At 46.7% G+C, this 27,633-nt stretch overlaps 1 protein-coding gene across 4 annotated transcripts in view; it reads left to right on the top strand.

The window, feature by feature from the left end:
• Positions 1-27,633, top strand: part of LOC130323574 (uncharacterized) — a 146,679-nt gene that overhangs the window by 25,058 nt on the left and 93,988 nt on the right. For all 4 annotated transcript variants that reach the window (XM_056553158.1, XM_056553159.1, XM_056553157.1 and 1 more), the window contains 3 exons: positions 19,134-19,264; positions 20,532-20,678; positions 21,390-21,774. In XM_056553158.1, coding sequence (XP_056409133.1) covers positions 19,134-19,264; positions 20,532-20,678; positions 21,390-21,774 — 663 coding nt within the window. The remainder of the gene's footprint in view (positions 1-19,133; positions 19,265-20,531; positions 20,679-21,389; positions 21,775-27,633) is intronic.

Below are 27,633 nucleotides of genomic sequence, written 5' to 3' on the forward strand. Positions count from 1 at the left end.
AAGATGCCGGCCGCCTGTGCTATAAATGGTTAAGATGCCGGCCGCTGTACCATAAATGGTTAAGATGCCGGCCGCATGCGCTATAAATGGTAAAGATGCCGGCCGCATGCGCTATAAATGGTTAAGATGCCGTCCGCCTGCGCTATAAATGGTAAAGATGCCGGCCGCATGCGCTATAAATGGTTAAGATGCCGTCCGCCTGCGCTATAAATGGTTAAGATGCCGGCCGCCTGCGCTATAAATGGTTAAGATGCCGGCCGCCTGCGCTATAAATGGTTAAGATGCCGTCCGCCTGCGCTATAAATGGTTAAGATGCCGGCCGCCTGCGCTATAAATGGTTAAGATGCCGGCCACATGTGCTATAAATGGTTAAGATGCCGGCCGCATGCGCTATAAATGGTTAAGATGCCGGCCGCCTGCGCTATAAATGGTTAAGATGCCAGCCGCATGTGCTATAAATGGTTAAGATGCCGTCCGCCTGTGCTATAAATGGTTAAGATGCCGGCCGCATGCGCTATAAATGGTTAAGATGCCGACCGCCTGTGCTATAAATGGTTAAAATGCCGGCCGCATGCGCTATAAATGGTTAAGATGCCGGCCGCCTGCGCTATAAATGGTTAAGATGCCGGCCACATGTGCTATAAATGGTTAAGATGCCGGCCGCATGCGCTATAAATGGTTAAGATGCCGTCCGCCTGCGCTATAAATGGTTAAGATGCCGTCCGCCTGTGCTATAAATGGTTAAGATGCCGTCCGCCTGTGCTATAAATGGTTAAGATGCCGGCCACTTGTGCTATAAATGGTTAAGATGCCGTCCGCCTGTGCTATAAATGGTTAAGATGCCAGCCGCATGCGCTATAAATGGTTAAGATGCCGGCCACATGCGCTTTAAATGGTTAAGATGCCGTCCGCCTGTGCTATAAATGGTTAAGATGCCGGCCGCCTGTGCTATAAATGGTTAAGATGCCTGCCGCTGTACCATAAATGGTTAAGATGCCGGCCGCATGCGCTATAAATGGTAAAGATGCCGGCCGCATGCGCTATAAATGGTTAAGATGCCGTCCGCCTGTGCTATAAATGGTTAAGATGCCAGCCGCATGCGCTATAAATGGTTAAGATGCCGGACGCGTGCGCTATAAATGGTTATGATGCCGTCCGCCTGTGCTATAAATGGTTAAGATGCCGGCCGCCTGTGCTATAAATGGTTAAGATGCCGGCCGCTGTACCATAAATGGTTAAGATGCCGGCCGCATGCGCTATAAATGGTTAAGATGCCGTCCGCCTGTGCTATAAATGGTTAAGATGCCGGCCGCTGTACCATAAATGGTTAAGATGCCGGCCGCATGCGCTATAAATGGTAAAGATGCCGGCCGCATGCGCTATAAATGGTTAAGATGCCGTCCGCCTGCGCTATAAATGGTTAAGATGCCGGACGCCTGCGCTATAAATGGTAAAGATGCCGGCCGCATGCGCTATAAATGGTTAAGATGCCGTCCGCCTGCGCTATAAATGGTTAAGATGCCGGCCGCATGCGTTATAAATGGTTAAGATGCCGGCCGCATGCGCTTTAAATGGTTAAGATGCCGTCCGCCTGCGCTATAAATGGTTAAGATGCCGGCCGCCTGCGCTATAAATGGTTAAGATGCCGGCCGCGTGCGCTATAAATGGTTATGATGCCGGCCGCATGCGCTATAAATGGTTAAGATGCCGGCCGCCTGTGCTATAAATGGTTAAGATGCCGGCCGCTGTACCATAAATGGTTAAGATGCCGGCCGCCTGCGCTATAAATGGTAAAGATGCCGGCCGCATGCGCTATAAATGGTTAAGATGCCGTCCGCCTGCGCTATAAATGGTAAAGATGCCGGCCGCATGCGCTATAAATGGTTAAGATGCCGTCCGCCTGCGCTATAAATGGTTAAGATGCCGGCCGCCTGCGCTATAAATGGTTAAGATGCCGGCCGCCTGCGCTATAAATGGTTAAGATGCCGTCCGCCTGCGCTATAAATGGTTAAGATGCCGGCCGCCTGCGCTATAAATGGTTAAGATGCCGGCCGCATGCGCTATAAATGGTTAAGATGCCGTCCGCCTGCGCTGTAAATAGTTAAGATGCCGGCCGCCTGCGCTATAAATGGTTAAGATGCCAGCCGCATGTGCTATAAATGGTTAAGATGCCGTCCGCCTGTGCTATAAATGGTTAAGATGCCGGCCGCATGCGCTATAAATGGTTAAGATGCCGACCGCCTGTGCTATAAATGGTTAAAATGCCGGCCGCATGCGCTATAAATGGTTAAGATGCCGGCCGCCTGCGCTATAAATGGTTAAGATGCCGGCCACATGTGCTATAAATGGTTAAGATGCCGGCCGCATGCGCTATAAATGGTTAAGATGCCGTCCGCCTGCGCTATAAATGGTTAAGATGCCGTCCGCCTGTGCTATAAATGGTTAAGATGCCGGCCACTTGTGCTATAAATGGTTAAGATGCCGGCCGCCTGCGCTATAAATGGTTAAGATGCCGGCCGCATGCGCTATAAATGGTTAAGATGCCAGCCGCTGCGCTATAAATGGTTAAGATGCCGGCCGCCTGCGCTATAAATGGTTATGATGCAGGCCGCCTGTGCTATAAATGGTTAAGATGCCGGCCGCGTGTGCTATAAATGGTTAAGATGCTGTCCGCATGCGCTATAAATGGTTAAGATGCCGTCCACCTGTGCTATAAATGGTTAAGATGCCGGCCACTTGTGCTATAAATGGTTAAGATGCCGGCCGCCTGCGCTATAAATGGTTAAGATGCCGGCCGCATGCGCTATAAATGGTTAAGATGCCAGCCGCCTGCGCTATAAATGGTTAAGATGCCGGCCGCCTGTGCTATAAATGGTTAAGATGCCGGCCGCATGCGCTATAAATGGTTAAGATGCCGGCCGCCTGCGCTATAAATGGTTAAGATGCCGGCCGCCTGCGCTATAAATGGTTAAGATGCCGGCCGCCTGTGCTATAAATGGTTAAGATGCCGGCCGCGTGTGCTATAAATGGTTAAGATGCTGTCCGCATGCGCTATAAATGGTTAAGATGCCGGCCGCCTGTGCTATAAATGGTTAAGATGCCGGCCGCATGCGCTATAAATGGTTAAGATGCCAGCCGCATGCGCTATAAATGGTTAAGATGCCGGCCGCATGCGCTGTAAATGGTTAAGATGCCGGCCGCATGCGCTATAAATGGTTAAGATGCCGACCGCCTGTGCTATAAATGGTTAAAATGCCGGCCGCATGCGCTATAAATGGTTAAGATGCCGGCCGCCTGCGCTATAAATGGTTAAGATGCCGGCCGCATGCGCTATAAATGGTTAAGATGCCGTCCGCCTGTGCTATAAATGGTTAAGATGCCGGCCACTTGTGCTATAAATGGTTAAGATGCCGTCCGCCTGCGCTATAAATGGTTAAGATGCCGGCCGCATGCGCTATAAATGGTTAAGATGCCGTCCGCCTGTGCTATAAATGGTTAAGATGCCGGCCACTTGTGCTATAAATGGTTAAGATGCCGTCCGCCTGTGCTATAAATGGTTAAGATGCCAGCCGCATGCGCTATAAATGGTTAAGATGCCGGCCACATGCGCTTTAAATGGTTAAGATGCCGTCCGCCTGTGCTATAAATGGTTAAGATGCCGGCCGCCTGTGCTATAAATGGTTAAGATGCCTGCCGCTGTACCATAAATGGTTAAGATGCCGGCCGCATGCGCTATAAATGGTAAAGATGCCGGCCGCATGCGCTATAAATGGTTAAGATGCCGTCCGCCTGTGCTATAAATGGTTAAGATGCCAGCCGCATGCGCTATAAATGGTAAAGATGCCGGACGCGTGCGCTATAAATGGTTATGATGCCGTCCGCCTGTGCTATAAATGGTTAAGATGCCGGCCGCCTGTGCTATAAATGGTTAAGATGCCGGCCGCTGTACCATAAATGGTTAAGATGCCGGCCGCATGCGCTATAAATGGTTAAGATGCCGTCCGCCTGTGCTATAAATGGTTAAGATGCCGGCCGCTGTACCATAAATGGTTAAGATGCCGGCCGCATGCGCTATAAATGGTAAAGATGCCGGCCGCATGCGCTATAAATGGTTAAGATGCCGTCCGCCTGCGCTATAAATGGTTAAGATGCCGGACGCCTGCGCTATAAATGGTAAAGATGCCGGCCGCATGCGCTATAAATGGTTAAGATGCCGTCCGCCTGCGCTATAAATGGTTAAGATGCCGGCCGCATGCGTTATAAATGGTTAAGATGCCGGCCGCATGCGCTTTAAATGGTTAAGATGCCGTCCGCCTGCGCTATAAATGGTTAAGATGCCGGCCGCCTGCGCTATAAATGGTTAAGATGCCGGCCGCGTGCGCTATAAATGGTTATGATGCCGGCCGCATGCGCTATAAATGGTTAAGATGCCGGCCGCCTGTGCTATAAATGGTTAAGATGCCGGCCGCTGTACCATAAATGGTTAAGATGCCGGCCGCATGCGCTATAAATGGTAAAGATGCCGGCCGCATGCGCTATAAATGGTTAAGATGCCGTCCGCCTGCGCTATAAATGGTAAAGATGCCGGCCGCATGCGCTATAAATGGTTAAGATGCCGTCCGCCTGCGCTATAAATGGTTAAGATGCCGGCCGCCTGCGCTATAAATGGTTAAGATGCCGGCCGCCTGCGCTATAAATGGTTAAGATGCCGTCCGCCTGCGCTATAAATGGTTAAGATGCCGGCCGCCTGCGCTATAAATGGTTAAGATGCCGGCCGCATGCGCTATAAATGGTTAAGATGCCGTCCGCCTGCGCTGTAAATAGTTAAGATGCCGGCCGCCTGCGCTATAAATGGTTAAGATGCCAGCCGCATGTGCTATAAATGGTTAAGATGCCGTCCGCCTGTGCTATAAATGGTTAAGATGCCAGCCGCCTGTGCTATAAATGGTTAAGATGCCGGCCGCCTGCGCTATAAATGGTTAAGATGCCGGCCGCATGCGCTATAAATGGTTAAGATGCCATCCGCCTGCGCTATAAAAGGTTAAGATGCCGGCCGCCTGCGCTATAAATGGTTAAGATGCCGGCCGCCTGCGCTATAAATGGTTAAGATGCCGTCCGCCTGCGCTATAAATGGTTAAGATGCCGGCCACATGCGCTTTAAATGGTTAAGATGCCGGCCGCCTGTGCTATAAATGGTTAAGATGCCGGCCGCTGTACCATAAATGGTTAAGATGCCGACCGCCTGCGCTATAAATGGTAAAGATGCCGGCCGCATGCGCTTTAAATGGTTAAGATGCCGTCCGCCTGCGCTATAAATGGTTAAGATGCCGGCCGCCTGCGCTATAAATGGTTAAGATGCCGGCCGCGTGCGCTATAAATGGTTATGATGCCGGCCGCATGCGCTATAAATGGTTAAGATGCCGGCCGCCTGTGCTATAAATGGTTAAGATGCCGGCCGCTGTACCATAAATGGTTAAGATGCCGGCCGCCTGCGCTATAAATGGTAAAGATGCCGGCCGCATGCGCTATAAATGGTTAAGATGCCGTCCGCCTGCGCTATAAATGGTAAAGATGCCGGCCGCATGCGCTATAAATGGTTAAGATGCCGTCCGCCTGCGCTATAAATGGTTAAGATGCCGGCCGCCTGCGCTATAAATGGTTAAGATGCCGGCCGCCTGCGCTATAAATGGTTAAGATGCCGTCCGCCTGCGCTATAAATGGTTAAGATGCCGGCCGCCTGCGCTATAAATGGTTAAGATGCCGGCCGCATGCGCTATAAATGGTTAAGATGCCGTCCGCCTGCGCTGTAAATAGTTAAGATGCCGGCCGCCTGCGCTATAAATGGTTAAGATGCCAGCCGCATGTGCTATAAATGGTTAAGATGCCGTCCGCCTGTGCTATAAATGGTTAAGATGCCGGCCGCATGCGCTATAAATGGTTAAGATGCCGACCGCCTGTGCTATAAATGGTTAAAATGCCGGCCGCATGCGCTATAAATGGTTAAGATGCCGGCCGCCTGCGCTATAAATGGTTAAGATGCCGGCCACATGTGCTATAAATGGTTAAGATGCCGGCCGCATGCGCTATAAATGGTTAAGATGCCGTCCGCCTGCGCTATAAATGGTTAAGATGCCGTCCGCCTGTGCTATAAATGGTTAAGATGCCGGCCACTTGTGCTATAAATGGTTAAGATGCCGGCCGCCTGCGCTATAAATGGTTAAGATGCCGGCCGCATGCGCTATAAATGGTTAAGATGCCAGCCGCTGCGCTATAAATGGTTAAGATGCCGGCCGCCTGCGCTATAAATGGTTATGATGCAGGCCGCCTGTGCTATAAATGGTTAAGATGCCGGCCGCGTGTGCTATAAATGGTTAAGATGCTGTCCGCATGCGCTATAAATGGTTAAGATGCCGTCCACCTGTGCTATAAATGGTTAAGATGCCGGCCACTTGTGCTATAAATGGTTAAGATGCCGGCCGCCTGCGCTATAAATGGTTAAGATGCCGGCCGCATGCGCTATAAATGGTTAAGATGCCAGCCGCCTGCGCTATAAATGGTTAAGATGCCGGCCGCCTGTGCTATAAATGGTTAAGATGCCGGCCGCATGCGCTATAAATGGTTAAGATGCCGGCCGCCTGCGCTATAAATGGTTAAGATGCCGGCCGCCTGCGCTATAAATGGTTAAGATGCCGGCCGCCTGTGCTATAAATGGTTAAGATGCCGGCCGCGTGTGCTATAAATGGTTAAGATGCTGTCCGCATGCGCTATAAATGGTTAAGATGCCGGCCGCCTGTGCTATAAATGGTTAAGATGCCGGCCGCATGCGCTATAAATGGTTAAGATGCCAGCCGCATGCGCTATAAATGGTTAAGATGCCGGCCGCATGCGCTGTAAATGGTTAAGATGCCGGCCGCATGCGCTATAAATGGTTAAGATGCCGACCGCCTGTGCTATAAATGGTTAAAATGCCGGCCGCATGCGCTATAAATGGTTAAGATGCCGGCCGCCTGCGCTATAAATGGTTAAGATGCCGGCCGCATGCGCTATAAATGGTTAAGATGCCGTCCGCCTGTGCTATAAATGGTTAAGATGCCGGCCACTTGTGCTATAAATGGTTAAGATGCCGTCCGCCTGCGCTATAAATGGTTAAGATGCCGGCCGCATGCGCTATAAATGGTTAAGATGCCGTCCGCCTGTGCTATAAATGGTTAAGATGCCGGCCACTTGTGCTATAAATGGTTAAGATGCCGTCCGCCTGTGCTATAAATGGTTAAGATGCCAGCCGCATGCGCTATAAATGGTTAAGATGCCGGCCACATGCGCTTTAAATGGTTAAGATGCCGTCCGCCTGTGCTATAAATGGTTAAGATGCCGGCCGCCTGTGCTATAAATGGTTAAGATGCCTGCCGCTGTACCATAAATGGTTAAGATGCCGGCCGCATGCGCTATAAATGGTAAAGATGCCGGCCGCATGCGCTATAAATGGTTAAGATGCCGTCCGCCTGTGCTATAAATGGTTAAGATGCCAGCCGCATGCGCTATAAATGGTAAAGATGCCGGACGCGTGCGCTATAAATGGTTATGATGCCGTCCGCCTGTGCTATAAATGGTTAAGATGCCGGCCGCCTGTGCTATAAATGGTTAAGATGCCGGCCGCTGTACCATAAATGGTTAAGATGCCGGCCGCATGCGCTATAAATGGTTAAGATGCCGTCCGCCTGTGCTATAAATGGTTAAGATGCCGGCCGCTGTACCATAAATGGTTAAGATGCCGGCCGCATGCGCTATAAATGGTAAAGATGCCGGCCGCATGCGCTATAAATGGTTAAGATGCCGTCCGCCTGCGCTATAAATGGTTAAGATGCCGGACGCCTGCGCTATAAATGGTAAAGATGCCGGCCGCATGCGCTATAAATGGTTAAGATGCCGTCCGCCTGCGCTATAAATGGTTAAGATGCCGGCCGCATGCGTTATAAATGGTTAAGATGCCGGCCGCATGCGCTTTAAATGGTTAAGATGCCGTCCGCCTGCGCTATAAATGGTTAAGATGCCGGCCGCCTGCGCTATAAATGGTTAAGATGCCGGCCGCGTGCGCTATAAATGGTTATGATGCCGGCCGCATGCGCTATAAATGGTTAAGATGCCGGCCGCCTGTGCTATAAATGGTTAAGATGCCGGCCGCTGTACCATAAATGGTTAAGATGCCGGCCGCATGCGCTATAAATGGTAAAGATGCCGGCCGCATGCGTTATAAATGGTTAAGATGCCGGCCGCATGCGTTATAAATGGTTAAGATGCCGGCCGCATGCGCTTTAAATGGTTAAGATGCCGTCCGCCTGCGCTATAAATGGTTAAGATGCCGGCCGCCTGCGCTATAAATGGTTAAGATGCCGGCCGCGTGCGCTATAAATGGTTATGATGCCGGCCGCATGCGCTATAAATGGTTAAGATGCCGGACGCCTGCGCTATAAATGGTAAAGATGCCGGCCGCATGCGCTATAAATGGTTAAGATGCCGTCCGCCTGCGCTATAAATGGTTAAGATGCCGGCCGCATGCGTTATAAATGGTTAAGATGCCGGCCGCATGCGCTTTAAATGGTTAAGATGCCGTCCGCCTGCGCTATAAATGGTTAAGATGCCGGCCGCCTGCGCTATAAATGGTTAAGATGCCGGCCGCGTGCGCTATAAATGGTTATGATGCCGGCCGCATGCGCTATAAATGGTTAAGATGCCGGCCGCCTGTGCTATAAATGGTTAAGATGCCGGCCGCTGTACCATAAATGGTTAAGATGCCGGCCGCCTGCGCTATAAATGGTAAAGATGCCGGCCGCATGCGCTATAAATGGTTAAGATGCCGTCCGCCTGCGCTATAAATGGTAAAGATGCCGGCCGCATGCGCTATAAATGGTTAAGATGCCGTCCGCCTGCGCTATAAATGGTTAAGATGCCGGCCGCCTGCGCTATAAATGGTTAAGATGCCGGCCGCCTGCGCTATAAATGGTTAAGATGCCGTCCGCCTGCGCTATAAATGGTTAAGATGCCGGCCGCCTGCGCTATAAATGGTTAAGATGCCGGCCGCATGCGCTATAAATGGTTAAGATGCCGTCCGCCTGCGCTGTAAATAGTTAAGATGCCGGCCGCCTGCGCTATAAATGGTTAAGATGCCAGCCGCATGTGCTATAAATGGTTAAGATGCCGTCCGCCTGTGCTATAAATGGTTAAGATGCCGGCCGCATGCGCTATAAATGGTTAAGATGCCGACCGCCTGTGCTATAAATGGTTAAAATGCCGGCCGCATGCGCTATAAATGGTTAAGATGCCGGCCGCCTGCGCTATAAATGGTTAAGATGCCGGCCACATGTGCTATAAATGGTTAAGATGCCGGCCGCATGCGCTATAAATGGTTAAGATGCCGTCCGCCTGCGCTATAAATGGTTAAGATGCCGTCCGCCTGTGCTATAAATGGTTAAGATGCCGGCCACTTGTGCTATAAATGGTTAAGATGCCGGCCGCCTGCGCTATAAATGGTTAAGATGCCGGCCGCATGCGCTATAAATGGTTAAGATGCCAGCCGCTGCGCTATAAATGGTTAAGATGCCGGCCGCCTGCGCTATAAATGGTTATGATGCAGGCCGCCTGTGCTATAAATGGTTAAGATGCCGGCCGCGTGTGCTATAAATGGTTAAGATGCTGTCCGCATGCGCTATAAATGGTTAAGATGCCGTCCACCTGTGCTATAAATGGTTAAGATGCCGGCCACTTGTGCTATAAATGGTTAAGATGCCGGCCGCCTGCGCTATAAATGGTTAAGATGCCGGCCGCATGCGCTATAAATGGTTAAGATGCCAGCCGCCTGCGCTATAAATGGTTAAGATGCCGGCCGCCTGTGCTATAAATGGTTAAGATGCCGGCCGCATGCGCTATAAATGGTTAAGATGCCGGCCGCCTGCGCTATAAATGGTTAAGATGCCGGCCGCCTGCGCTATAAATGGTTAAGATGCCGGCCGCCTGTGCTATAAATGGTTAAGATGCCGGCCGCGTGTGCTATAAATGGTTAAGATGCTGTCCGCATGCGCTATAAATGGTTAAGATGCCGGCCGCCTGTGCTATAAATGGTTAAGATGCCGGCCGCATGCGCTATAAATGGTTAAGATGCCAGCCGCATGCGCTATAAATGGTTAAGATGCCGGCCGCATGCGCTGTAAATGGTTAAGATGCCGGCCGCATGCGCTATAAATGGTTAAGATGCCGACCGCCTGTGCTATAAATGGTTAAAATGCCGGCCGCATGCGCTATAAATGGTTAAGATGCCGGCCGCCTGCGCTATAAATGGTTAAGATGCCGGCCGCATGCGCTATAAATGGTTAAGATGCCGTCCGCCTGTGCTATAAATGGTTAAGATGCCGGCCACTTGTGCTATAAATGGTTAAGATGCCGTCCGCCTGCGCTATAAATGGTTAAGATGCCGGCCGCATGCGCTATAAATGGTTAAGATGCCGTCCGCCTGTGCTATAAATGGTTAAGATGCCGGCCACTTGTGCTATAAATGGTTAAGATGCCGTCCGCCTGTGCTATAAATGGTTAAGATGCCAGCCGCATGCGCTATAAATGGTTAAGATGCCGGCCACATGCGCTTTAAATGGTTAAGATGCCGTCCGCCTGTGCTATAAATGGTTAAGATGCCGGCCGCCTGTGCTATAAATGGTTAAGATGCCTGCCGCTGTACCATAAATGGTTAAGATGCCGGCCGCATGCGCTATAAATGGTAAAGATGCCGGCCGCATGCGCTATAAATGGTTAAGATGCCGTCCGCCTGTGCTATAAATGGTTAAGATGCCAGCCGCATGCGCTATAAATGGTAAAGATGCCGGACGCGTGCGCTATAAATGGTTATGATGCCGTCCGCCTGTGCTATAAATGGTTAAGATGCCGGCCGCCTGTGCTATAAATGGTTAAGATGCCGGCCGCTGTACCATAAATGGTTAAGATGCCGGCCGCATGCGCTATAAATGGTTAAGATGCCGTCCGCCTGTGCTATAAATGGTTAAGATGCCGGCCGCTGTACCATAAATGGTTAAGATGCCGGCCGCATGCGCTATAAATGGTAAAGATGCCGGCCGCATGCGCTATAAATGGTTAAGATGCCGTCCGCCTGCGCTATAAATGGTTAAGATGCCGGACGCCTGCGCTATAAATGGTAAAGATGCCGGCCGCATGCGCTATAAATGGTTAAGATGCCGTCCGCCTGCGCTATAAATGGTTAAGATGCCGGCCGCATGCGTTATAAATGGTTAAGATGCCGGCCGCATGCGCTTTAAATGGTTAAGATGCCGTCCGCCTGCGCTATAAATGGTTAAGATGCCGGCCGCCTGCGCTATAAATGGTTAAGATGCCGGCCGCGTGCGCTATAAATGGTTATGATGCCGGCCGCATGCGCTATAAATGGTTAAGATGCCGGCCGCCTGTGCTATAAATGGTTAAGATGCCGGCCGCTGTACCATAAATGGTTAAGATGCCGGCCGCATGCGCTATAAATGGTAAAGATGCCGGCCGCATGCGCTATAAATGGTTAAGATGCCGTCCGCCTGCGCTATAAATGGTAAAGATGCCGGCCGCATGCGCTATAAATGGTTAAGATGCCGTCCGCCTGCGCTATAAATGGTTAAGATGCCGGCCGCCTGCGCTATAAATGGTTAAGATGCCGGCCGCCTGCGCTATAAATGGTTAAGATGCCGTCCGCCTGCGCTATAAATGGTTAAGATGCCGGCCGCCTGCGCTATAAATGGTTAAGATGCCGGCCGCATGCGCTATAAATGGTTAAGATGCCGTCCGCCTGCGCTGTAAATAGTTAAGATGCCGGCCGCCTGCGCTATAAATGGTTAAGATGCCAGCCGCATGTGCTATAAATGGTTAAGATGCCGTCCGCCTGTGCTATAAATGGTTAAGATGCCAGCCGCCTGTGCTATAAATGGTTAAGATGCCGGCCGCCTGCGCTATAAATGGTTAAGATGCCGGCCGCATGCGCTATAAATGGTTAAGATGCCATCCGCCTGCGCTATAAAAGGTTAAGATGCCGGCCGCCTGCGCTATAAATGGTTAAGATGCCGGCCGCCTGCGCTATAAATGGTTAAGATGCCGTCCGCCTGCGCTATAAATGGTTAAGATGCCGGCCACATGCGCTTTAAATGGTTAAGATGCCGGCCGCCTGTGCTATAAATGGTTAAGATGCCGGCCGCTGTACCATAAATGGTTAAGATGCCGACCGCCTGCGCTATAAATGGTAAAGATGCCGGCCGCATGCGCTATAAATGGTTAAGATGCCGTCCGCCTGCGCTATAAATGGTTAAGATGCCGGCCGCATGCGCTTTAAATGGTTAAGATGCCGGCCGCCTGTGCTATAAATGGTTATGATGCCGGCCGCATGCGCTTTAAATGGTTAAGATGCCGGCCGCCTGTGCTATAAATGGTTAAGATGCCGGCCGCATGCGCTATAAATGGTTAAGATGCCGGCCGCATGCGCTTTAAATGGTTAAGATGCCGGCCGCATGCGCTATAAATGGTTAAGATGCCGGCCGCATGCGCTATAAATGGTTAAGCTGCCGTCCACCTGTGCTATAAATGGTTAAGATGCCGGCCGCCTGCGCTATAAATGGTTAAGATGCCGGCCGCATGCGCTTTAAATGGTTAAGATGCCGGCCGCATGCGCTTTAAATGGTTAAGATGCCGGCCGCATGCGCTATAAATGGTTAAGATGCCGTCTGCCTGCGCTATAAATGAATAAAATGTGGCCGCCTGCGCTATAAATGAATAAAATGCGGCCGCGGCAAGCTGTCACCTCCCCTTGCAAGCGTTAAAAGCCTGTCTTTTAGCTTCTGCAGGGGGCGCTGACAACTTTCTGCTCCCAACTTAAAGGAAAACTGTCAGATATTTTCTCCCGGACTATCCTGGTGGATCCTGGGGGATCGTGCGGGAGACGCTGATTCCTATGAGCCCTACCTTACCCGGATCCGCCCGGCCGTTGTAATTTTATTCTATGTGTATATCTGTCTGTAACTGGCAGGGGCGGGACTTCTGCAGGTTAGGCTGCATTCACATCTCGTTTTTGCAATACAGTTGCCGTTTCCGGTTTCATTGAACAAACCGTATATATAGACATTTCATTGTAAACCGTACAACAACCGTAGCATCAGGTTGTATACGTTTTGCATCATTTACGGGTTTATACGGTTTTTAACGATACACCAAACCGTAGTCTACTACGGCTTTGTGTCCCGTCAAAAACCGTATCCAACCTGCATACGGTTATTTTAAAATGGAGTTCTATGGTAACCGTATTAAACCTTATGTGCGTACAGTTTCATCCGGTTTGCAGAATACTGTTTTTTATTTATTTATTTTTTAATTTTTTGGGGAAATTCAATTAAAAAAAAGAACTTTATTTAAAATGTTGAGAAACATAAAACCGTATCCGTTTTATTTTCAAGGAAAACATATTAAAACTTGTGCAAATGGAAATCAGTTTTCAAACCGTATAGTTCAAAAACGTGAGGCGGCATATACGGTTCCATACGTTTTTGTCTGGTTTGGAGACATACATTTTTTATACAGAAATGGGATACGGGAACCGTATTGGAAGAACGAGATGTGAGTGCAGCTTTAACTGGCAGTGACATCAGTGCCGCTTAGGAATATTCATCCCCCCTCCTCCAGTTCTCCCTCTCTTCGCCGCTCCTAACTGGAGGGAGGGGGATGAATATTCATAAGCGGCACTGATGTCACTGCCAGTTACCTGCAGAAGCCCCGCCCCTGCCAGTTACCTGCAGAAGCCCCGCCCCTGCCAGTTACCTGCAGAAACCCTGCCCCTGCCAGTTACCTGCAGAAGCCCCGCCCCTGCCAGTTACAGACAGATATACACATAGAATAAAACCACAATTGCGGGTGAACGGCCGGGCGGATCCGGGTAAGGTAGGCTCATAGGAATCAGCGTCTCCCGCACGATCCACCAGGATCCACCAGGATAGTCCGGGAGAAAATATCTGACAGTTTTCCTGTAATCATTTCCAGCACCGCGGCCGCATCTTTTTCATTTATAGCGCATGTGGCCGGCATCTTAACCATTTATAGCGCAGGCGGACGGCATCTTAACCATTTATAGCGCAGGCGGCCGGCATCTTAACCATTTATAGCACATGCGGCCGGCATCTTAACCATTTATAGCACAGGCGGCCGGCATCTTAACCATTTATAGCGCATGCGGCCGGCATCATAACCATTTATAGCGCATGCGGCCGACATCTTAACCATTTATAGCGCATGCGGCCGGCATCTTAACCATTTATAGCGCATGCGGCCGGCATCATAACCATTTATAGCGCATGCGGCCGGCATCTTAACCATTTATAGCGCAGGCGGCCGGTATCTTAACCATTTATAGCGCATGCGGCCGGCATCTTTTTCATTTATAGCGCATGTGGCCGGCATCTTAACCATTTATAGCACATGCGGCCGGCATCTTAACCATTTATAGCACAGGCGGCCGGCATCTTAACCATTTATAGCGCATGCGGCCGGCATCATAACCATTTATAGCGCATGCGGCCGACATCTTAACCATTTATAGCGCATGCGGCCGGCATCTTAACCATTTATAGCGCATGCGGCCGGCATCATAACCATTTATAGCGCATGCGGCCGGCATCTTAACCATTTATAGCGCAGGCGGCCGGTATCTTAACCATTTATAGCGCAGGCGGCCGGCATCTTAACCATTTATAGCGCAGGTGGCCGGCATCATAACCATTTATAGAACAAGCGGCCGGCATCTTAACCATTTATAGCGCATGCGGACGGCATCTTAACCATTTATAGCGCATGCCGACGGCATCTTAACCATTTATAGCGCATGCGGACGGCATCTTAACCATTTATAGCACAGGCGGCCGGCATCTTAACCATTTATAGCGCAGGCGGCCGGCATCTTAACCATTTATAGCACAGGCGGCCGGCATCTAAACCATTTATAGCGCAGGCAGACGGCATCTTAACCATTTATAGCAAATGCGGCCGGCATTTTAACCATTTATAGCGCAGCGGCCGACATCTTAACCATTTATAGCGCAGGCGGCCGGCATCTTAATAATTTATAGAACAAGCGGCCGGCATCTTAACCATTTATAGCGCAGGCGGCCGGCATCTTAACCATTTATAGCGCATGCGGCTGGCATCTTAACCATTTATAGCGCAGGCGGCCGGCATCTTAACCATTTATAGCACAGGCGGCCGGCATCTTAACCATTTATAGCGCATGTGGCCGGCATCTTAACCATTTATAGCGCATGCGGCCGGCATCATAACCATTTATAGCGCATGCGGCCGACATCTTAACCATTTATAGCGCATGCGGCCGGCATCTTAACCATTTATAGCGCATGCGGCCGGCATCATAACCATTTATAGCGCATGCGGCCGGCATCTTAACCATTTATAGCGCAGGCGGCCGGTATCTTAACCATTTATAGCGCAGGCGGCCGGCATCTTAACCATTTATAGCGCAGGTGGCCGGCATCATAACCATTTATAGAACAAGCGGCCGGCATCTTAACCATTTATAGCGCATGCCGACGGCATCTTAACCATTTATAGCGCATGCGGACGGCATCTTAACCATTTATAGCACAGGCGGCCGGCATCTTAACCATTTATAGCGCAGGCGGCCGGCATCTTAACCATTTATAGCACAGGCGGCCGGCATCTAAACCATTTATAGCGCAGGCAGACGGCATCTTAACCATTTATAGCGCAGCGGCCGACATCTTAACCATTTATAGCGCAGGCGGACGGCATCTTAATAATTTATAGAACAAGCGGCCGGCATCTTAACCATTTATAGCGCAGGCGGCCGGCATCTTAACCATTTATAGCGCATGCGGCTGGCATCTTAACCATTTATAGCGCAGGCGGCCGGCATCTTAACCATTTATAGCACAGGCGGCCGGCATCTTAACCATTTATAGCGCATGCGGCCGGCATCATAACCATTTATAGCGCATGCGGCCGGCATCTTAACCATTTATAGCGCAGGCGGCCGGTATCTTAACCATTTATAGCGCAGGCGGCCGGCATCTTAACCATTTATAGCGCAGGTGGCCGGCATCATAACCATTTATAGAACAAGCGGCCGGCATCTTAACCATTTATAGCGCATGCGGACGGCATCTTAACCATTTATAGCGCATGCGGACGGCATCTTAACCATTTATAGCACAGGCGGCCGGCATCTTAACCATTTATAGCGCAGGCGGCCGGCATCTTAACCATTTATAGCACAGGCGGCCGGCATCTAAACCATTTATAGCGCAGGCAGACGGCATCTTAACCATTTATAGCGCAGCGGCCGACATCTTAACCATTTATAGCGCAGGCGGACGGCATCTTAATAATTTATAGAACAAGCGGCCGGCATCTTAACCATTTATAGCGCAGGCGGCCGGCATCTTAACCATTTATAGCGCATGCGGCTGGCATCTTAACCATTTATAGCGCAGGCGGCCGGCATCTTAACCATTTATAGCACAGGCGGCCGGCATCTTAACCATTTATAGCGCATGTAGCCGGCATCTTAACCATTTATAGCGCATGTGGCCGGCATCTTAACCATTTATAGCGCATGCGGCCGACATCTTAACCATTTATAGCGCAGGCGGACGGCATCTTAATAATTTATAGAACAAGCGGCCGGCATCTTAACCATTTATAGCGCATGCGGCCGGCATCTTAACCATTTATAGCGCATTTGGCCGGCATCTTAACCATTTATAGCGCATGTGGCCGGCATCTTAACCATTTATAGCACAGGCGGACGGCATCTTAACCATTTATAGCACATGCGGCCGGCATCTTAACCATTTATAGCGCATGTGGCCGGCATCTTAACCATTTATAGCGCATGCGGCCGGCATCTTAACCATTTATAGCGCAGCGGCCGGCATCTTAACCATTTATAGCGCAGGCGGCCGGCATCTTAACCATTTATAGCGCAGGCGGCCGGCATCTTAACCATTTATAGCGCAGGCGGCCGGCATCATAACCATTTATAGCGCAGGCGGCCGGCATCTTAACCATTTATAGCACAGGTGGACGGCATCTTAACCATTTATAGCGCATGCGGACGGCATCTTAACCATTTATAGCGCATGCAGTCGGCATCTTAACCATTTATAGCGCATGTGGCCGGCATCATAACCATTTATAGCGCAGGCGGCCGGCATCTTAACCATTTATAGCGCATGCGGCCGGCATCTTAACCATTTATAGCACAGGTGGACGGCATCTTAACCATTTATAGCGCATGCGGACGGCATCTTAACCATATATAGCGCATGCAGTCGGCATCTTAACCATTTATAGCGCATGTGGCCGGCATCTTAACCATTTATAGCGCATGTGGCCGGCATCTTAACCATTTATAATGCAGCGGCTGGCATCTCTGAGCAGCGCCAGAGTCACACGAGTAGTTCCCTAGAGAGGAGGAGGGGGGGGGGGGAATACTGTGGAACCGTCATAACTTACAAAAATACTGTGATAAACATTTTTGGTCATACCGCCCAGCACTAGTTGGAGGATGTGTGGGGTCGATGAGTGATCCAGTTGGTCAGAGGATGTGTGGGGTCGGTGAGTGATCCAGTTGGTCAGAGGATGTGTGGGGTCGGTGAGTGATCCAGTTGGTCGGAGGATGTGTGGGGTCAGTGAGTGATCCAGTTGGTCGGAGGATGTGTGGGGTCGGTGAGTGATCCAGTTGGTCAGAGGATGTGTGGGGTCGGTGAGTGATCCAGTTGGTCAGAGGATGTGTGGGGTCGGTGAGTGATCCAGTTGGTCGGAGGATGTGTGGGGTCAGTGAGTGATCCAGTTGGTCGGAGGATGTGTGGGGTCGGTGAGTGATCCAGTTGGTCAGAGGATGTGTGGGGTCAGTGAGTGATCCAGTTGGTCGGAGGATGTCTGGGGTCGGTGAGTGATCCAGTTGGTCAGAGGATGTGTGGGGTCGGTGAGTGATCCAGTTGGTCAGAGGATGTGTGGGGTCGGTGAGTGATCCAGTTGGTCAGAGGATGTGTGGGGTCGGTGAGTGATCCAGTTGGTCGGAGGATGTGTGGGGTCAGTGAGTGATCCAGTTGGTCGGAGGATGTGTGGGGTCGGTGAGTGATCCAGTTGGTCAGAGGATGTGTGGGGTCGGTGAGTGATCCAGTTGGTCGGAGGATGTGTGGGGCGGTGAGTGGTCCAGTTGGTCGGAGGATGTGTGGGGTCGGTGAGTGATCCAGTTGGTTGGAGGATGTGGGGGTTGGTGAGTGATCCAGTTGGTTGGAGGATGTGTGAGGTCAGTGAGTGATCCAGTTGGTCGGAGGATGTTTGGGGTCAGTCAGTGATCCAGTTGGTTGGAGGATGTGTGAGGTCATTTAGTGATCCAGTTGGTCTGAGGATGTTTGGGGTCAGTGAGTGATCCAGTTGGTCGGAGAATGTGTTAGGTCAGTGAGTGATCCAGTTGGTCGGAGGATGTGTGAGGTCAGTGAGTGATCCAGTTGGTCGGAGGATGTGTGAGTGATCCAGTTGGTCAGAGGATGTGTGAGGTCGGTGAGTGATCCAGTTGGTTGGAGGATGTGTGGGGTCAGTGAGTGATCCAGTTTGTCGGAGGATGTGTGGGGTCAGTGATTGATCCAGTTGGTCAGAGGATGTGTGAGGTCAGTGAGTGATCCAATTGGTCGGAGGATGTGGGGTCAGTGAGTGATCCAGTTGGTCGTAGGATGTGTGAGGTCAGTGAGTGATCCAGTTGGTCGGAGGATGTGTGAGGTCAGTGAGTGATCCAGTTGGTCGGAGGATGTGTGAGGTCAGTGAGTGATCCAGTTGGTCGGAGGATGTGTGAGGTCAGTGAGTGATCCAGTTGGTCGGAGGATGTGTGAGGTCAGTGAGTTATCCAGTTGGTCGGAGGATGTGTGAGGTCGGTGAGTGATCCAATTGGTCGGAGGATGTGTAATTGTGTTAATCCCATACTATTTAATGCCTGAAGATTATTGGGGGTGATCTCAAGTTTAAGCCCCTCCCCCACATCACTCCTGATGATCACATGACTGTGACCTCTTCTCCAGCTTCCCCGTCCTCTCCGGAGCTTCAGCCTCTGCCTAGCACCCGGCGCCTGCAGCAGAGGAGAGAGTACGAGGAGCGACACTGCGCCACCCTGGCCAGAGAGGTCATGGAGGAAAAACGTACCAAGAAGAAGGTGAGAGACATAGGAGATGACACAGATGACAAGACCCCCGTGTCTCTACACTGCCCCCTTCTGGAACATGCTCTGCTGGGGGGAATTATGGGAAAAGTCTACACAAGTCATACTGAGGGTGCAGACAATTTTGGGGTTATTTAATGACAGCTACTTATGATGTGACTGGAGGATAAGACCTGATGTAACAGCAGAATAGTGAGTGCAGCTCTGGAGGATAAGACATGATGTAACAGCAGAATAGTGAGTGCAACTCTGGAGGAGAAGACATGATGTAACTGCAGAATAGTGAGTGCAGCTCTGGAGCATAAGATATGATGTAACAGCAGAATAGTGAGTGCAGCTCTGGAGGATAAGACATTATGTAACAGCAGAATAATGAGTGCAACTCTGGAGGATAAGACATGATGTAACAGCAGAATAATGAGTGCAACTCTGGAGGATAAGACATGATGTAACAGCAGAATAGTGAGTGCAGCTCTGGAGGATAAGACATGATGTAACAGCAGAATAGTGAGTGCAGCTCTGGAGGATAAGACACGATGTAACAGCAGAATAGTGAGTGCAGCTCTGGAGGATAAGACATGATGTAACAGCAGGATAGTGAGTGCAGCTCTGGAGGATAAGACATGATGTAACAGCAGAATAGTGAGTGCAGCTCTGGAGGATAAGACATGATGTAACAGCAGAATAGTGAGTGCAGCTCCGGAGGATATGACATGATATAACAGCAGAATAGTGAGAGCAGCTCTGGAGGATAAGACATGATGTAACACAGAATAGTGAGTGCAGCTCTGGAGGATAAGACATGATGTAACTGCAGAATAGTGAGTGCAGCTCTAGAGGATAAGACATGATGTAACAGCAGAATAGTGAGTGCAGCTCTGGAGGATAAGACATGATGTAACACAGAATAGTGAGTGCAGCTCTGGAGTATAAGACATGATGTAACTGCAGAATAGTGAGTGCAGCTCTGGAGGATAAGACATGATGTAACACAGAATAGTGAGTGCAGCTCTGGAGGATAAGACATGATGTAACTGCAGAATAGTGAGTACAGCTCTGGAGGATAAGACATCATGTAACCGCAGAATAGTGACTGCAGCTCTGGAGGATAAGACATGATGTAACACAGAATAGTGAGTGCAGCTCTGGAGGATAAGACATCATGTAACCGCAGAATAGTGAGTGCAGCTTTGGAGGATAAGACATGACGTAACAGTAGAATAGTAAGTGCAGCTAATCATGTTTGCTCTTCGTTCCTCAGAACCGGGATCTTGTACTCCAGCGGATTGCTGAGGATCGGCAGATTCAGCATGACAAGGAGAAAATGGCGTCCACAGTGAATGAAAGGCCGGAGAGCCAGGAACACCAATCTGTACACCCAGTCAGCCGTAATGACTGCGCCTTGATGGTGAGAGTATGAATGTCTCCCGGTCCCTGTATAATTGTTAATGGGGGGTCTGTGTATGAATACTTTTTATGTAGGATCATGTATGTCAAGTGTCAGTTGTCATGTATAGGATCATGTATGAAACTTCGGTTGTCATGTATAAGATCATGTATGAAGTGTTGGTTGTCATATATAGGATCATGTATGAAGTGTCAGCTGTCATGTATAGGATCATGTATGAAGCTTCGGTTGTCATGTATAGGATCATGTATGAAGTGTCAGCTGTCATGTATAAGATCATGTATGAAGTGTCAGCTGTCATGTATAGGATCATGTATGAAGTGTCAGCTGTCATGTATAGGATCATGTATGAAGTGTTGGTTGTCATGTATAGGATCATGTATGAAGTGTCAGCTGTCATGTATAGGATCATGTATGAAGTGTCAGCTGTCATGTATAGGATCATGTATGAAGTGTTGGTTATCATGTATAGGATCATGTATGAAGTGTTGGTTATCATGTATAGGATCATGTATGAAGTGTTGGTTGTCATGTATAGGATCATGTATGAAGTGTTGGTTGTCACGTATAGTATCATGTATGAAGCGTCGGTTGTCATGTATAGGATCATGTATGAAGTGCCACCAAGCCCCGAGACTTTCCCTGCCCCCACAGTTTTTGGGGTGATATCCGGACACAAATTGAGCGTTTTAGTGTTTTTCTCTCTTTCAGGTGCGTCTTCCCTCCGGACAGTCGGTGCGGTTGGGGCTGGTGGGGGACTCTCCGCTGCAGTGCGTGTATGATCATGTGTGGGGACTGCAGCCCTCCCTGGCCTCCTGCAGTTTGGTGCAGACATTTCCCACCAGACACTTTACAGAGCAGGATCTGCCCCGCAGCCTCCGGGAGCTGGGACTGACCCCCAGTGCCACCCTGTGTGTACACCTGGGTACGCAACCCAAACAAGAGCCCCCCCAGGGCCCCCTGGAACCCCCCATCTGTGATGCCGCCGAGCTGATGATGCAAGGGGACAGACTGCTGCCCATTCTCCGCTCTCCAGCCCAGGCCGTGTCTCACAATGTCCAATTTGAGGCAGAACCTGTGGTGCAGCACAGCTGGGGTGTGTATGTAATGTATGAGGGGTGTATATAATGTATGAGGGGGGTATATAGTGTATGAGGGGGGTATATAGTGTATGAGGGGTGTATATAGTGTATGAGGTGTGTGTGTATATAATGTATGAGGGGTGTACATAGTGTATGAGGGTTATATAGTGTATGAGGTGTGTGTATACAGTGTATGAGGGGTGTATATAATGTATGAGGGGTATATATAACGTATGAGGGGTGTATATAATGTATGAGGGGTGTGTATGTGATATATAGATAGTGGGATGGAGTATTAGTATGTGTGATATGTATATTGTGGGGCGGTGACCTTTTATTTAGTGTATGAGGGGTATATAATGTATGAGGGGTATATAGTGTATGAGATGTGTATGTAATGTATGAGGGGTGTATATAATGTATGAGGGGTATATAGTGTATATAATGTATGAGGGGTATATACTGTATGAGATGTGTATGTAATGTATGAGGGGAACATAATGTATGAGATTTGTATATAATGTATGAGGGGTGTATATAATGTATGAGGGGTGTATATAGTGTATGAGGGGTGTATATAGTGTATGAGGTGTGTGTATATAATGTATGAGGGGTATATAGTGTATGAGGTGTGTGTATACAGTGTATGAGGGGTGTATATAATGTATGAGGGGTGTATATAATGTATGAGGGGTGTGTATGTCATATATAGATAGTGGGATGGGGTATTAGTATGTGTGATATGTATATTGTGGGGCGGTGACCTTTATTTAGTGTATGAGGGGTATATAATGTATGAGGGGTATATAGTGTATGAGATGTGTATGTAATGTATGAGGGGTGTATAGTGTATATAATGTATGAGGGGTATATAGTGTATATAATGTATGAGGGGTATATAGTGTGTATAATGTATGAGGGGTATATAGTGTATATATAATGTATGAGGGGTATATAGTGTATATAATGTATGAGGGGTATATAATGTATGAGATGTGTATGTAATGTATGAGGGGAATATAATGTATGAGATTTGTATATAATGTATGAGGGGGGTATATAATGTATGAGGGGGGGTATACAATGTGTTGTAAGAGGGGTGTTTATAATGTATATGGGGTGTATACAATGTATGAGGTGTGTGTGTGTGTATATAATGTATGAATGGTATATAGTGTATATAATGTATGAGGGGTATATAGTGTATATAATGTATGAGGGGTATATAGTGTATATAATGTATGAGGTGTGTGTATATAATGTATGAGGGGTATATAGTGTATATAATGTATGAGGGGTATATAGTGCATGAGGTGTATATAGTGTATATAATGTATGAGGGGTATATAGTGTATGAGGTGTATATAATGTATGAGGGGTATATAGTGTATATATAATGTATGAGGGGTATATAGTGTATATAATGTATGAGGTGTGTGTATATAATGTATGAGGGGTATATAGTGTATATAATGTATGAGGTGTGTGTGTGTATATAATGTATGAGGGGTATATAGTGTATGAGTGGTATATAGTGTATGAGGGGTATATAGTGTATGTATAATGTATGAGGGGTATATAGTGTATAAAGTGTATGAGGGGTATATAATGTATGAAGGGTGTATATAATGTATGAAGGGTGTATATAGTGTATGCGTTGTATATATAGTGTATGAGTGCTATATAGTGTATGAGGTGTGTGTATATAATGTATGAGGTGTATGAGGGTTATATAGTGGATATAATGTATGAGGTGTATATAATGTATGAGGTGTATATAGTGTATGAGGTGTGTGTATTTAATGTATGGGGGGTGGTATATAATGTATGAGGGGGGTATGTAATGTATGAGGGGGGTATATAATGTATGAGGGGTGTATATAATGTATGAGATTTGTATATAATGTATGAGGGGTATATAGTGTATGAGGGGTGTATATAATGTATGAGATTTGTATATAGTGTATGAGGGGTATATAGTGTATGAGGGGTATATAGTGTATGAGGGGTATATAGTGTATGAGGGGTATATAGTGTATATATAATGTATGGGGTATATAGTATATATAGTGTATGAGGTGTATATAGTGTATATATAATGTATGGGGTATATAGTATATATAATGTATGAGGTGTATATAGTGTATATAATGTATGAGGGGTATATAGTGTATATAATGTATAAGGGGTATATAGTGTATATAATGTATGAGGGTTATATAGTGAATATAATGTATGAGGTATATATAGTGAATATAATGTATGAGGGGTATATAGTGTATAAAATGTATGAGGTGTATATAGTGAATATAATGTATGAGGTGTATATAGTGTAAATAATGTATGAGGGGTATATAGTGTATGAGGGGTATATAATGTATGAGGTGTATGAGGGGTATATAATGTATGAGGTGTATGAGGGGTGTATAATGTATGAGGGGTATATAGTGTGTATAATGTATGAGGGGTATATAGTGTGTATAATGTATGAGGGGTATATAGTATGTATAATGTATGAGGGGTATATAGTGTGTATAATGTATGAGGGGTATATAGTGTGTATAATGTATGAGGGGTATATAGTGTGTATAATGTATGAGGGGTATATAGTGTGTATAATGTATGAGGGGTATATAGTGTGTATAATGTATGAGGGGTATATAGTGTATATAACGTATGAGGGGTCTATAGTGTATATATAATGTATGAGGGGTATATAGTGTATGAGGGGTATATAGTGTATGAGGGGTATATAATGTATGAGGGGTATATAGTGTGTATAATGTATGAGGGGTATATAGTGTGTATAATGTATGAGGGGTATATAGTGTGTATAATGTATGAGGGGTATATAGTGTGTATAATGTATGAGGGGTATATAGTGTGTATAATGTATGAGGGGTATATAGTGTGTATAATGTATGAGGGGTATATAGTGTGTATAATGTATGAGGGGTATATAGTGTGTATAATGTATGAGGGGTATATAGTGTGTATAATGTATGAGGGGTATATAGTGTGTATAATGTATGAGGGGTATATAGTGTGTATAATGTATGAGGGGTGTATATAGTGTGTATAATGTATGAGGGGTGTATATAGTGTGTATAATGTATGAGGGGTGTATATAGTGTGTATATAATGTATGAGGGGTATATAGTGTATATAATGTATGAGGTGTGTGTATATAATGTATGAGGGGTATATAGTGTATATATAGTGTATGAGGTGTATATAGTGTATATATAATGTATGAGGTGTGTATATAGTGTGTATGAGGTGTATATAGTGTGTATATAGTGTATGAGGTGTATATAGTGTATAATGTATGAGGGGTATATAGTGTATATAATGTATGAGGGGTGTGTATATAATGTATGAGGGGTATATAGTGTATATAATGTATGAGGGGTGTATATAATGTATGAGGGGTGTATATAGTGTATGAGGTGTATATAGTGTGTATATAATGTATGAGGGGTGTGTATAGTGTGTATATAATGTATGAGGGGTGTGAATAGTGTGTATATAATGTATGAGGGGTGTGAATAGTGTGTATATAATGTATGAGGGGTGTGTATAGTGTGTATATAATGTGTGAGGGGTGTGTATAGTGTGTATATAATGTGTGAGGGGTGTGTATAGTGTGTATATAATGTGTGAGGGGTGTGTATAGTGTGTATATAATGTGTGAGGGGTGTATATAGTGTGTATATAATGTGTGAGGGGTGTATATAGTGTGTATATAATGTGTGAGGGGTGTATATAGTGTGTATATAATGTGTGAGGGGTGTATATAGTGTGTGTATAATGTGTGAGGGGTGTATATAGTGTGTTTATAATGTGTGAGGGGTGTATATAGTGTGTGTATAATGTGTGAGGGGTGTATATAGTGTGTGTATAATGTGTGAGGGGTGTATATAGTGTGTGTATAATGTGTGAGGGGTGTATATAGTGTGTGTATAATGTGTGAGGGGTGTATATAGTGTGTGTATAATGTGTGAGGGGTGTATATAGTGTGTGTATAATGTGTGAGGGGTGTATATAGTGTGTGTATAATGTGTGAGGGGTGTATATAGTGTGTGTATAATGTGTGAGGGGTGTATATAGTGTGTGTATAATGTGTGAGGGGTGTATATAGTGCGTGTATAATGTGTGAGGGGTGTATATAGTGCGTGTATAATGTGTGAGGGGTGTATATAGTGCGTGTATAATGTGTGAGGGGTATATAGTGTGTGTGTATAATGTGTGAGGGGTATATAGTGTGTGTGTATAATGTGTGAGGGGTATATAGTGTGTGTATATAATGTATGAGGGGTATATAGTGTGTGTGTATATAATGTATGAGGGGTCTATAGTGTGTGTATATAATGTATGAGGGGTCTATAGTGTGTGTGTATAATGTATGAGGGGTCTATAGTGTGTATATAATGTATGAGGGGTCTATAGTGTGTATATAATGTATGAGGGGTCTATAGTGTGTATATAATGTATGAGGGGTCTATAGTGTGTATATAATGTATGAGGGGTCTATAGTGTGTATATAATGTATGAGGGGTCTATAGTGTGTGTATAATGTATGAGGGGTCTATAGTGTGTGTGTAATGTATGAGGGGTCTATAGTGTGTGTGTAATGTATGAGGGGTCTATAGTGTGTGTATAATGTATGAGGGGTCTATAGTGTGTGTATAATGTATGAGGGGTATATAGTGTGTATATATAATGTATGAGGGGTATATAACGTATGAGGGGTATATAGTGTATATAACGTATGAGGGGTATATAGTGTATATAACGTATGAGGGGTATATAGTGTATATAGTATATGAGGGGTATATAATGTATGAGGGGTATATAGTGTGTGTATAATGTATGAGGGGTATATAATGTATGAGGTGTATATAGTGAATATAATGTATGAGGGGTATATAGTGTATATAATGTATGAGGGGTATATAGTGTATATAATGTATGAGGGGTATATAGTGTATATAATGTATGAGGGGTATATAGTGTATATATAGTGTATGAGGGGTATATAGTGTATATATAGTGTATGAGGTGTATATAGTATATATAGTGTATGAGGGGTATATAGTATATATAGTGTATGAGGGGTATATAGTATATATAGTGTATGAGGGGTATATAGTATATATAGTGTATGAGGGGTATATAGTGTATATATAGTGTATGGGGGGTATATAGTGTATGAGGGGTATATAGTGTATATAATGTATGAGGGGTATTTAGTGAATATAATGTATGAGGGGTATATAGTGTATATAATGTATGAGGTGTATATAGTGAATATAATATATGAGGGGTATATATAATGTATGAGGTGTGTGTATATAATGTATGAGGTGTATATAGTGTATATAATGTATGAGAGGTATATAATGTTTGAGGGGTATGTAATGTATGAGGGGTATATAATGTATGAGGTGTATATAGTGAATATAATGTATGAGGGGTATATAGTGTATATAATGTATGAGGTGTATATAGTGTATATAATGTATGAGGGGTATATAATGTTTGAGGGGTATATAATGTATGAGGGGTTTATAGTGAATATAATGTATGAGGGGTATATAGTGTATATAATGTATGAGGGGTATATAGTGTATATAATGTATGAGGGGTATATAATGTATGAGGGGTATATAGTGTATATAATGTATGAGGGGTATATAGTGTATATAATGTATGAGGGGTATATAGTGTATATAATGTATGAGGGGTCTATAGTGTATATAATGTATGAGGGGTATATAGTGTATATAATGTATGAGGGGTATATAGTGTATATAATGTATGAGGGGTATATAGTGTATATAATGTATGTGGGGCATATAGTGTATATAAAG

This window comes from Hyla sarda, unplaced genomic scaffold, assembly GCF_029499605.1.
Source record: "Hyla sarda isolate aHylSar1 unplaced genomic scaffold, aHylSar1.hap1 scaffold_251, whole genome shotgun sequence".
NCBI lineage: Eukaryota > Metazoa > Chordata > Amphibia > Anura > Hylidae > Hyla > Hyla sarda.